The 12776-nt window shown below is 34.2% G+C and overlaps 1 protein-coding gene across 3 annotated transcripts in view; it reads left to right on the top strand.

Moving 5' to 3' along the window:
- LOC128888525 (myelin regulatory factor-like protein) overlaps window positions 1–11438 on the top strand; it is a 93619-nt gene extending 82181 nt beyond the window's left edge. For 2 of the 3 annotated variants that reach the window (XM_054145455.1, XM_054145456.1), the window contains exons 7-18: window positions 212–390; window positions 558–774; window positions 2054–2212; window positions 2714–3043; window positions 3601–3860; window positions 3947–4294; window positions 4456–4624; window positions 4696–4771; window positions 4858–4970; window positions 6790–7043; window positions 7124–7343; window positions 7417–11438. In XM_054145455.1, coding sequence (XP_054001430.1) covers window positions 212–390; window positions 558–774; window positions 2054–2212; window positions 2714–3043; window positions 3601–3860; window positions 3947–4294; window positions 4456–4624; window positions 4696–4771; window positions 4858–4970; window positions 6790–7043; window positions 7124–7343; window positions 7417–7491 — 2400 coding nt within the window. In that variant the 3' untranslated portion in view covers window positions 7492–11438. The remainder of the gene's footprint in view (window positions 1–211; window positions 391–557; window positions 775–2053; window positions 2213–2713; window positions 3044–3600; window positions 3861–3946; window positions 4295–4455; window positions 4625–4695; window positions 4772–4857; window positions 4971–6789; window positions 7044–7123; window positions 7344–7416) is intronic. The other variant, XM_054145457.1, reaches the window with a different exon arrangement.
- The last annotated feature ends 1338 nt before the right edge of the window (window positions 11439–12776 follow it).

Genomic DNA, 12776 nt, shown 5'->3' with positions numbered 1-12776 from the left:
GCTGATAGTTTTGGAGTTAGAGCGCTGTATCACTAAGGCTGGGACACCCTATACTATCAAGAAACAGACACCAATAATTCCATTTTTCACATATTTTGCTACATAATTCTTGAAAAAATATTTCTTTATCACCCTGGAGGCTCGAAACAATAACGTCAAAATATATCGATGATCTCGTAGGACCCCAAATTACTTTATTGTTTATCTTTAGATTACCTGTCACGCTCAGCTCCAGGGCGAAGCTATATTCGTGAGAACTGGCGAGGGTCTGAAAAAGATAAGTAGCTTCCAATTACACTTTTACGGCGTCAAAGTTGAATCGCCGACGCAAACGATCAGAGTCGAGCAGAGCCAAAGCGACAGAAGCAAAAAGCCGTTCCACCCTGTGACGTAAGTATACAGATAAAAGTGAATAGACGAATGATTATCGTAGCACACCGTCGCCACGTTTCTTTTTCGTTCTCTGTTCAAAATTTCTCAACGAACGTTTCGGATCCCTTGGTGCGAAATTCTTTCATTCTTGGTAGCCAGAAGGTTACTGCGTTACGCTAAAATAGAGCTGCTTTCAGGGTGGAATTGGGCGGCGAACGCGTTACGAAGGTAACCGTTGGCCGTCTTCACTTCAGCGAGACGACCAGTAATAATATGAGGAAGAAGGGAAAACCTAATCCGGATCAAAGATATTTTCATTTGGTCGTCGGTTTGCACGCCCACACTGCAGACCAAGCTAGTTATCAAGTGGTGGCTCACGCGTCAGAAAGGATAATCGTGAGGGTAATTGTCCTTGTACATTCCAATAAGTAAAAGATTAACCCTTTGCACTCGAGGGCTTTTTCTCTTAGGCGAACTAACAACTCCAAACGATTTCGGGTATATTAAGGGAAGGGTTGTATTGGTACTTTATAATGATATTAAATTCAAGAAAACGTATACAAATAATAAAATTTATAAAACATACAACATATAAAACAAAATCTGTTAAATATTTTACTTTGTATTTGATTTTTGTATAATATTTTACAAAAGAATCCCCGAGATGGATTCTCAGTATGTTAGGACATGTATCATAATAATATGAGGTTTCTCGCCTGACGCCAGGTTTATTACGGCCATAGCAAACCTTACAATCTCTCTTTACCTCTTTCAAAACAATATGATGCTTTCCATTTAGCCGAGACTCATCGCTGTTTGGTCTCGCCGCTTGATCGCGATGTTGGCGATACGGTTCTCCCAATTCTTCCACAAGCGTTTCTACATAGATAATCTAAATGGTTTAGTGGTCTTTCCTTTCTTTTCTTTTTTTCTTGCTTAGAAAGGATGTACAAATTTGTCAAACATCTTATCGCGCATCGAAAACAAGCATAACGAGTTAAAGAAGGCCTGGGCGCCGCTACGGCGCCCGTAGAGTGGACACGTAATACTGCCTGGGCGCCGTAGCGGCGCCGCTCGAGTGCAAAGGGTTAATATTGTGCACAATTTAACGATAAGACGTGAATATTTAAATTGAAGTATAGGTTGTGTATATACTCGTGTTTTAATATTAGAATGCAATTCCTTAAATAATGAACTTATGAAAGATTGCACAAAATTAAAGAAATATAAATTGTCCGAGTTATTTGTTTGTTGTTAATGGGAGGAGGAACAAACTAATTTCTCAATCGAATTAATTCTTTATTACAATACTTGTCCTCAGAAATAGCAGTAAAAGCTTTGTTAATAACTGAGTGACTTTAGAAAAACGTTTGAAGTATTAGGTTGTCCCGAAAGTTTCTTTCGCGAGTTGCACTCAATTATTTTATGTGGTCGTGTTTATATAAATAGACAATCTAATTTCATATATATTCATGTTGTAACAGTAATGAAGCAAAATGAATCGCGCACAATTCAGTAATGTAACATAAAACATAAACTATTGTGCATGTATTACTTAACAATAAAACGAATGAAACTTTTGGGACAACCTAACATATTGATCAAATGAAGTGGTTTTAACTTTAAGGATCGAAGTAAAACAGCCTGCACATACGAATATGAGCTATTATGTTTCATGCAGGCAAGTAACCCTGGTCAGTTCGAATCAGAAGGCAGCGGTGTCGGTGCTGAAGGTGGTTGGCAGAGAGGCGCTGCACCAGACAGCGTTTATCATGCTGGTAGAGTTGGAATTAACACGGACAGGCCAGACGAAGCTCTGGTAGTTCATGGTAACATGAAGGTATCTACATCTAAGTTACTCTTTCAATAGAAACGTATCATTTTAATAAAGTGTAGATTCACATTCTCATAAAACATTTCGTGAAACGTATATATATATATATATATATATTATCTACAAAATTATTATATATTAATTCATCAAATCAGATCCATTATGTATTATAAACACTTATTAATTTATTAGAATTATATTAAATACGTGTGACATATAATTGTAATTCATTAATGTATATAAATATTCAATCTTAAATTTATATAATTAAATGGATATAGAATTAAAATAAATAAATAAAAACATTTAAATTAAATACATCACCAATCCTACAAATAAACAGGTTTATCGGATTGGTGAGTATTTAAATACCAATTTATATCTATATGTTTATATATATTATCTATAAATTTATTATGTATTGATTCATAAAATCAGACATATTATGTAACATGAATTCATGAAACAGAACAGTTTTTCATAAAACATTTTCGCACATGTTTACAGGTGACAGGTCACATTGTTCAACCTAGCGACGCACGGGCCAAACAGAATGTCCAGGAGGTGGATACGCGTGAACAACTGCGAAATGTCCAGCAGTTGAGAGTGGTCCGCTACAGATACGCTCCAGAATTCGCCCAGCATTCGGGATTGGGTATCAAACACCAAGAGGACACGGGCGTCATAGCGCAAGAAGTCCAGCAGATACTTCCGGAAGCTGTGCTACCAGCTGGCGATATAGTTCTTCCGAATGGTCAAAGGATCGAGAACTTCCTGGTAGTGAACAAGGAAAGGATATTCATGGAGAACGTCGGCGCAGTGAAGGAATTATGTAAAGTAAGATAACCACAGAGTCTGTTTTTTTTTTCAAGTATAAGTAAATATTTTGATTGTTGCTCTGTATGCTCGTATAAATGTTTTCACCTTTATTTATATTATACAAATTTTATGAACAATCAGGTGGTGCCCTCCGTAATTTAATTTATTATTAGATTGACTCAGTGTATATTTAATGACTTCATTTCTTTCTTTAGAAATTGGTATATTGGGTTGTTTAGAAAATTTATGTCGATTTTTCATCTTTTCCCGCATTAAAAGGTGGAAAGATCGTGGAACAAAATGGTACCCATGTAATTCAATAACTATATATTAAAATTGAAGTGTGCCTTTGAGTTTTTCTTAAAACTTGGCACGATCTTTCTGGACAATCTAACATTTGTAATATTTACATGTATTTATTTTCTTACTAAATGTACATCCATTTATCGCTTTCACATTTTTAATTTAAGAGTTGAAACGTCTATTAACTAAATGGACTATGCATTCTTGAACTATATATCTTCACAGATTTCTCCGTATTTTCTTTTTTTTCTGAATATATTAAAATCTTATAGGTGACGGATAGCTTGGAGACGCGCATAGACCAGCTGGAAAGAATAAACAAACGGCTAGCGAAACTGAAGAGAGGCGACAGCCTGAAAAGTTCTATTAGTACAATATCTAGCATATCAAGTAACAAATACTCATCGTCTATAAATAATAAGACCACTGTACAGGGAAAGGTGAAGAAGAGCGAGCGCGAAGATGAACTTCTTTGCAGCAACAAGTTTATTCAGATTATCATTGTTATACTTATTCTCATCATGGCGTTTTGGTAACGAAACTCTCCTTGAAACATTTTCAACTTTCGGTTCGCATCGATGGTACCAGATTATTTAGACGAACAAATTTCAATTACAGCTTAGTTGCGATGGCGACTTTATACTTCTTAGAATATCAAAAGCGCAGCAGTCTCGAATTGTCAGCAGTAGCGAGCAACGGGATGCTGGCTATAAGACCAGCTCGTCCTTCGACAATATCTAGCACACCTAATTACGATTCCCGATACAATTCGTTACTGGACAGTACGTTGTCAGCGTCGTACACGAAACACGGTTCGCTGAGTAGAGGCTCGGATGGTAGTTTATCCATTAAAAGTAATGCTCTTTCCACGCAAGCGCCGCACACGAAACAGCAACTCTACTCTCAAGAAATTACTTGGTATCCGATAAGTCATTCGGGGCCACAGCCAAAAATTGAAAAGAACAGGTTTGTTTCGCCGATGTACTTTAATCCTCTCGGAAGAAAAGTTCTGGAAGTTATACGGGTCGAGGCACTAGCGCCACCTGTGAACTTTTCGCCTGAGAGGACGATACCTAAGTCGTTATTTCGCCACAAATTATTCCAGCGTATTTTACGAACGTTTTCAGTGAAATTCGGGAGAATTGGCTGAGAAATGCAGACGCTATTCCCCATAACGTGGACGAAAACGATCAGGGTTCAGACGTAGACCCTGCATCCGTTACCAAAAGTCCGATTCCTTTAGGTAGACCAGTAAACTGTCCCAGACATTTCACCGAATTTAAAAATCCCTGTCAGGTAATAATCGCGCATCAGCTAGTTAGCCTTGTATGTTTGTTGAAAATGCTGACCGAGGAATTCTTCCTTAGATTTACTGTTGCACAGCTAAGATTCACCAATTCGAGGACCCCCAACCCGATCATCCCCCTGAGAAAAAATCAATTCGTAAGTCTTACATTGTGTTACAAACGAGAAAATAGCGATGCAAGCAGCCTTGCTCTATGTAAAAATATTCCGACTACCCTTTCCAGCGGATCACATAGAACAGCCATTGAACGTGCACGAGGAGAAACGTAAGATAAGCAAAGGTTTCCAGAATGGCATCAGTCCATCCGATCCGAGCACGCAAACACTCGTGAAAGAGGTAAAGTAATAGTAAATAAAAATAGTGTACGTATACGACGGTCATTCAAATATAAATCAGAATTTTTGTACAGAGCTTTATTGAGGATAGATACGAATACAAATGGAGTGCCTTATTTTTCTACGTAGGTTCCTTACACAGAAATACATTTTCTCCATCAGATTGGAAGCTTTCTGATCTCATCACAAAAAGTAGAATTTAGCCGCTCTAGTAGTCAAATGCGCAGGTACAGTTAAATTTGTGAATCGCTATGAAGGAGAAGGGAAGGCTTTTTTTGGCCATATAGTGACCTGTAACGAAATATGGGTCCATCACTATACCTCTGAACACAACAGAATGAGTATGGAGTGGTGGAAGTTAAAGAGGTGGCACTGTTCATGGCCAAGACTCTACTGTCAGTCAGGAAAGTTCTGGCAACTGTGTTTTGAAGGACAGAGAGCTCCACAAGTTTAGTCCAAGGGTTGATACCTATGCCTGAGGGCCATACCCGATACCACCCGAAGCTGATGGGTTTATAAAATGACAAGCGGGCGCCTAATAACTTATTATTAGTACCAGTTACCACTGGTAGAGGTTCTTATTCTAACGAACCCACACAGGCCGACCGGGAAAGAAAATGGAAAGACAAGCCCTCTCTATTATTACACTTTATCGAGGCAAGTACTCGGGAACCTCGTAAAACTCTAGTCTCCAGCAATCGTAAGGAGTTTTGCTCCGAGTCCTCTTGTTCTGGGGAGGTCTAGCACCACCCCAGGACACGGACCCCATGTTTTGAAGGACAGTGACTATGTACTACTTTACTATTGCTCTCTCCCTCTATTTTGTTCACGGTTTCGCCGTTACGCGACAGCCAATTGAGCTGCCTCGCCAACTCCTGAGCAACGGACAATACACACTGTACAGGGTGTAAAAAATATTTGGTCTTGGTAAGCATAGGCGTATTCTACATCTTTGGATCGATGAAGATTTGTAAACAAAAGTTGCCCCAAAATTGTCCTTGACAATTTCTATATTCCAAAGCCACACTTTATATACTTCACGCGCTCTAGCATAGTTTCCAAATGCTTCATGTATTGCACGAAGCATTTGTCGAATATTTATATATTTTTGCACCATGATATTATATCGCACATGAATAACCGCTGTAATCAGAAGCTAGACTAAACGTGATATAAATGTGATATAAATCTAAGTTCGATCACTCGAACTGTGTTTATGTGGCCTTTAACGCTGTAGCGATGTGTTTACGTTCTCGCGAAGACTGTGTTTATGTCGACAACTAGCATTTCATTTTGAAATCGCCAACTTCTATGAATAAAATTCATTTTACAACCGACAAAACTTCCGCATCAATTTTTGGCAAAACGGTCAAATTTGCACCCATAGTTCTTTTGACACTTTTTATCCTCATGATGCGTAGAATACAATGCAATGGAAAAAAATTTCGACCTTGAAATTCAAGGTCAAGGACAATTTTGCGGCAACTTTTGTTTACAAATCTTCATCGATCCGAAGATGTAGAATACGCCTACGCCTATGCTTGCCAAGACCAAATATCTTTTTACACCCTGTGCAATTGGTTACTGGACCAGCCAACTTCTTTTTTTCTAAGGGGATCAGAAAGCTTCCTACCCGATAAAGAAAATGTATTTCTGTTGGAGGAAAGCACGCAGAAAAATAAGGCCCTCAATTTGTATTTGTATCTATCACCAATAAACTCGTGTACAAAAGTTCCGGTTTATATTTGAACGACCCTCGTATTTCACGTTAAAATTGGATTCATCATGGATTAAAGAATTGTGCATTGTACTCACTTCAGAATAATTATAAATATCTACATAAGAGAACAAGAAGAGAAACCGGCGGCGGTGATTGGGGGGAAGTTGCCAGTAACGCTGCAGGATCCTTACCACCGGAGCCTAAACCGCAATTGTGGATAGTGGCGGAAAGATTTAACGCTTCGCTTGATCAAAAGTATTGTTCCGCGTCCTCGCAGGATACACCGAACAATATCACTTGCGTTGTACCTTTGTCCAAGTACATGCAAGACACGCATCTTACGTTGCATTTTGTGTGAGTTTATAACATTCGAACGTTGCTATTACATCGATCTTGTCAAAGGGATTAGCACTATAGGCATGTTGTGTTGTTAGTGGAATGCCTTGGTACTGGCAAGTGGTGCAGCAATGCTCTTCGCCAGCAAGTTCTGGCATAGATGAATCCATGATATGCGGTCAGAAATACACGATCCAGCAAACGGCTCAATATATCGAAAGTAACAATCAACCAGGCGACCAATTGTTTCCCCTCGATGTTGCTCATTATCTCAGGAAAACATTGAGGTTTCGTGTACCTACTGTACAACCGCAGGAGGTAATTATTTCTTTGCTGAAAGTTTCGCCCGTCATATTGATAGATATTAAACTAATTACTTCCTTTTTTGCAGAATATTTGTAAGAATAAGCACGGCGTCGATTATTCGGAATATACGCTACACTTTTATCGAGATTGTGACGAATAATGGATTTTTTAACGATGTTGTATTTCACGGAAAGTCGAACGTCAAGAATCTTCTTGTTCTTGTCTGAAAGATTGTTGAATCAACATTGGAGGACCCTCTTGTGCCTATGTAACGTATTCCGTCTCTATTTTTTCCAACTACATATAAGATTATACACGGTATATTTGATTATATATATTATATAGATATCATCAAATACATCTGTAATTGTATTTTATATGTTATTGCAATATACTATATAGTGTGACGATTATAATAATTCACAGAAACGGTTAGATCTTACAGACTCGAGTAGTGAACATAATAAACAGTAGAATCTAGAACTTTCTTTTCGTTACTTAGGAAAGTATGCGTACTGTTTTATTCGCCTCGTCGACGATATATCGGATATTACGAAATAATATAAAAATATTTGATAGTTGATGGGTGATAGTTTAAATGTTTTATGATTTTCGAAGAAATCCCTGCATTTGTCGCCGAAACCATGGGAGCCAACTTACGTTTTACACATTTATCGAATCAGAATTAGGATAGGTATTTATTACACCAACATGTGTAAAATATTGTACAAAGTAAACGGCAACTAACACTAAAGATTAAAATTTTAAACATCGTGTATATATTTTTAACAAAATGTAAACATATATAAAAAATACACCCATCAACTACAACGTAGAATTAGCATACTACATATTTCTCACTTATTTTCACACTATTTATACTTGTGTACAAAATATAATCATTGTCGGGCAGATGTGTGTTGTAGATACACATTCGCAGTGTATTACGAAACAAAAATTTCCATAAAATCAATATTTCAATCGAAACTGTATTTTATATCTTGACATTAATTTATTAATACATTGTATGAATAAATCATACATCAATATCGATTAACACCTTGGCTTCGGATGACGCGGATAAACGTCATTGAGATTTTCATATATACATAGATATATTTCAAAATAAATTTTTAATACATTATGGGTCGTTGAAACTATCGTACAAGACGCAATTTTTGCATTCAAGTTTTGTTTCAGAATGTAATCAGAAACAATTGTGAAATTCTCCTACATTTTCATCATTGTTTTCATGCATCTCATACAAAGAAAAAAATATTAATTTCTATGGTAGGTTACCGTGAGAAAAATATCAAATTTTTGTTTTCCAGTTGAAAAGTTATTCTTTTAAAATGAATTTAGTAATTTAATTCTGCCTATAAAACTTCTTTGAAAAATATTAATTACTGGAAAAAGTTATTACTGTCTTTTTTCCCAACGTACATACATATTTTACAAAAACAAAATGCATCACATTGAAACGCGACAGGTGATATATTCTTTATAAAATACATTGAACTTTTTTATCAGCAATCAGGCAGTCAAAGACTTCGAAACGCTGCAATAATTGTTAAATAATTACTATTTGTCAAAGGTGAAGCGATGTACAAAATAGCATCGATTATTTACTTTGTTTCTCGTGTTTTCTTAGATCGACATTATTACTTACGGACATTGATTTTCTTTTTCAAGATTTCACTTCTAAGAAAAGAACTGAAGCGTTTCAACGCTTAATTATTTTAACGCAAATAACAATAGCTGTTTATAAAACACGATATTATAGAATTTCAAGTTCCTAAAAGGTATTGTATAATAATTGTCTATTGCGTACAGTAGAATTAGGTGGATACATTTTATTTGCACTTATCGTATAAATAATTATTAGTTGCATGTAAGTAGATCCCTACTATTATCATGATTATTATTGTTGCTATCACTAATATTGTTGCTATAATATGTAATAAGACTATTGCTGCTGTTATTGCCTAATGTCGCTATATAATCAATATATATATAAATATATATATATTGGATTCCAGTTATGATTTCCGTTTGTGAAATTTGAAATGCAGTGTTGTTAAATAATTCATTTTAGAAATAATTAAGAAATCTCAATAATATTTAATATATCACCAATATTCTGTTTTTCTTTTTTCGTTTTTTATTGAACAGTATATCAGTACCTTACTGAACTAACATGATCTAAAGGGATTCTCATGTATACTTTTGCATAAATTATTTGTCTGTATCGTTATCAATTTTGCTATACGAGTAAATTTACATTACGTCGATGTATAAGCAAAATTGTGGAACACAGTCAATCAACACTCATCACATGATTAAAAACTCGATTGTACGACGCTCATTATTCGAATTTTTTTATTTATGCGTAAGTATAGATGGTGAACATACGATTTCTGCCGTCCATATGTTTTTCTTTTCACCGTACATGAAATTATTTACGCTGACTTATAAATGAATATTAATCTATTCGTCGATATATTTTTACATAACGAGCTCATGTGCACGAGCTTACGAATAGCACGTATCGTATTCGCATACGTGATTAATGTAAAAAGAAGGTAACATTATTGTACAATAACATGTAACTGAAGCGCAATATATTATAGCATACGTCTTCATTATCGCATAAAAGAAATATATAAGGATTTTTAATTTTTATTTCAAATTTTCACAGAACTCTATTATATTTAACGATCAATTTTCAACTTAATTTTTTTTTATATACCTTATGCAAACATAATGTTTTTCAATAACGAGATAATGCAAAGCTCATAATCGATTTGAGTTTCTGCATATTAACATTATTCTACCACACTATCGTTTATGCGATTAATATTATATTTAATATAAATATACATATGTATATGACACTACATTAATTTTTATCTTGTACGTATCATTATCTTTTCATACAGAATCTGCTAGGGAGGTAGAAATTCCGCGCAACACATCGCGATATGGTATTTGTGTATTTAATTTAACTAGCATAGTACGTGTCTTTTTTTCTTAAGAAATTCTACATATTGCCAACATTTGTATATTTATCATTATCATTTAAAAATGTAATGCTTCATTGCCGTGTACGTGTTACTTCCTCGTTTAATCTACTACTAGAATTTGTTATTGTTTTATATTTTAATGTATTATAATTTCGACTCGAATTCATATGAAACAAAAAAAAACATTTTCTATATAACTTTGAATCGTTCACCTTTCATGACGAATTTACTAGAGGATATTATTTTCTAAATAAAAAATGAGTGCAAAGCATGAATGTAGCAATTTAAAAGCTAACACACGCACAGTCGATAGAAAAGTCGTAACGTCGAAGAAACGAAAGGATACTTCTGTCCCGAATCTCAAACTTTAAGAACTCTAAAGACACTTACGTAGTGGCGGAGAGATTTATGTATTTGTTAGGAAAGAGATTTCTGTTTAACATAAATAGTATAATCGATACATTCTAAGTAACGCTGGTAGGATTTGTACATAAAATTTAGCGTAGCAATGGTATGTGTACTATTCGAAATAAGACGTTAGGTTTAAAGAAATAAAAGTCACATAACTACCAGGTCATTGTAACAATGTTAATGAAAGAGATAATTTACTGGTAAAAATATAATTTTTCAATGGTATTTTAAGTATTACCTATATTTTCTAATCGTTGCTATTTGGAAAAACAGACAAATTACTTGGAAAATACTTTATTTACTCGAGGGGCAATATAATATTCAAAGGAATATTATAGTTTATTTATATCGCTAGAAAATTTTTGATTTTAATAAAATGATGAAAATTTGATAAATATTGCTATTATAAAATAAAGACACAAATGATTGATCCACTAGTCTCATTATACTTTGTTTTAATAACATCTATGTTTCTCTTTTCTATTAATATTAAACATGTTTAGTGTTACTATGACGATTCATTATTGCTCACCTCTTGAGCATTAAATAGATCTATATTATGTATATTTGAACAAAAACGCATGTAAATGTTATATTCGCATATTTATGAATCTACTGTTAAGACAAATATGTACCTATAACAAACCTGTATTTGTAGAAAAATAAAGATATTGCTCCAAAATAATTGTTGGTCCACCTTACTTCCATATTACTTACTTATAGTAATTAATAACAAATGAAGTATAACGAACAAAAGTATAGTTAAAAGTACAAAAATTATGATACATGAAGTAAAATGTTATAAAAATAGAAAAGTTCAATAACTACTCATGCACTGTTTACTTTATTCTTTTAAATTAATAATATTATATAATATTAAATTAATGTGCAGAAATATAAAATTGTTCTTCATTCAATAATATATCTAATGTTTTACACAAAATTATTATTTAAAACTGCAAGAAATACTGATAGTTCTTTGGGATCGTTTAAATTCCTTCTTTCAAACATATTGCATTTTTACCTCTAGTGGCGAAAATATGAACTATTTTCGGAGTTTGGTCAGCGCCTCTCTTGGGAAGACGCCCAAGTTTGTCCTCGAATAGTTTCTTCTTTTACAGGTAGATGGCGCCATTAACTAATTTTAATAAAAAAATAGTGTAAAAGCTTATATTTTATGTGCAAAGCAATCATTTGATTCTAAAATTACGATCCTATATTCTAGAATTGTTTTAAAACTGAATTTTTTCAAAAAAAATAAATTGGATTTTAAGAAGAATGTGCTGCCACCTACAAAAAACTATCGAAGTTTGCAGCGAAAATAGTTCCAATCTTACTATTAGATGGCACCAATATCATTTTGATGAATTACTCTTTATTTTTCATAATTAATATGATTCTACGCTTTATAACAGTACAACACATTATCGTAATATACTATTTAAACATTTATATACATTTTTATACATGTATCCGGGTTTATAAGATCAAACATTGAACTTATAATCATTATTGTGAATAAACATAATGTAACCGTGTTTTCTCTAAAAGTAGCTTAAATTTAAATAAAATAATAAATGTATAAATTAATAAAATAATAATAGCAGCATATGTCAAAATTATCATTTTTATTAATAGTTTTACCAGGAGTGATAACTATTTTTCACGACAAACTTGGACGTTTTCCCACCGATGGCGCACCAGTACTAAATCATTTCTTTTGTGGTCGAATGTCGGGAAATAGCCGCCCATTTGTTTCCCCGCGAATTACAAAGCGACCTGCGTGTCTATCTTTCTAAGGGATATTATATGCACAGGTATAGTAGATTAAACAGTGTTACGTTTGTTATGAAAGGATATTAGATATCTTTAGCCAACAAATTTTAACATGTATAGTTTAACAATTGGCTGTTACCAGAATGTGGTCTTTATGTTTGAAAGCAAAAAATTTCTAAGCTCACCCACTCACAGAGCTGCTCAATTAGTGAGTGGAAGCCTTTCTGAATGCACC

This window comes from Hylaeus anthracinus, unplaced genomic scaffold, assembly GCF_026225885.1.
Source record: "Hylaeus anthracinus isolate JK02 unplaced genomic scaffold, UHH_iyHylAnth1.0_haploid 11994, whole genome shotgun sequence".
Lineage (NCBI taxonomy): Eukaryota > Metazoa > Arthropoda > Insecta > Hymenoptera > Colletidae > Hylaeus > Hylaeus anthracinus.
This window is presented reverse-complemented; position numbering and strand designations above follow the sequence as displayed.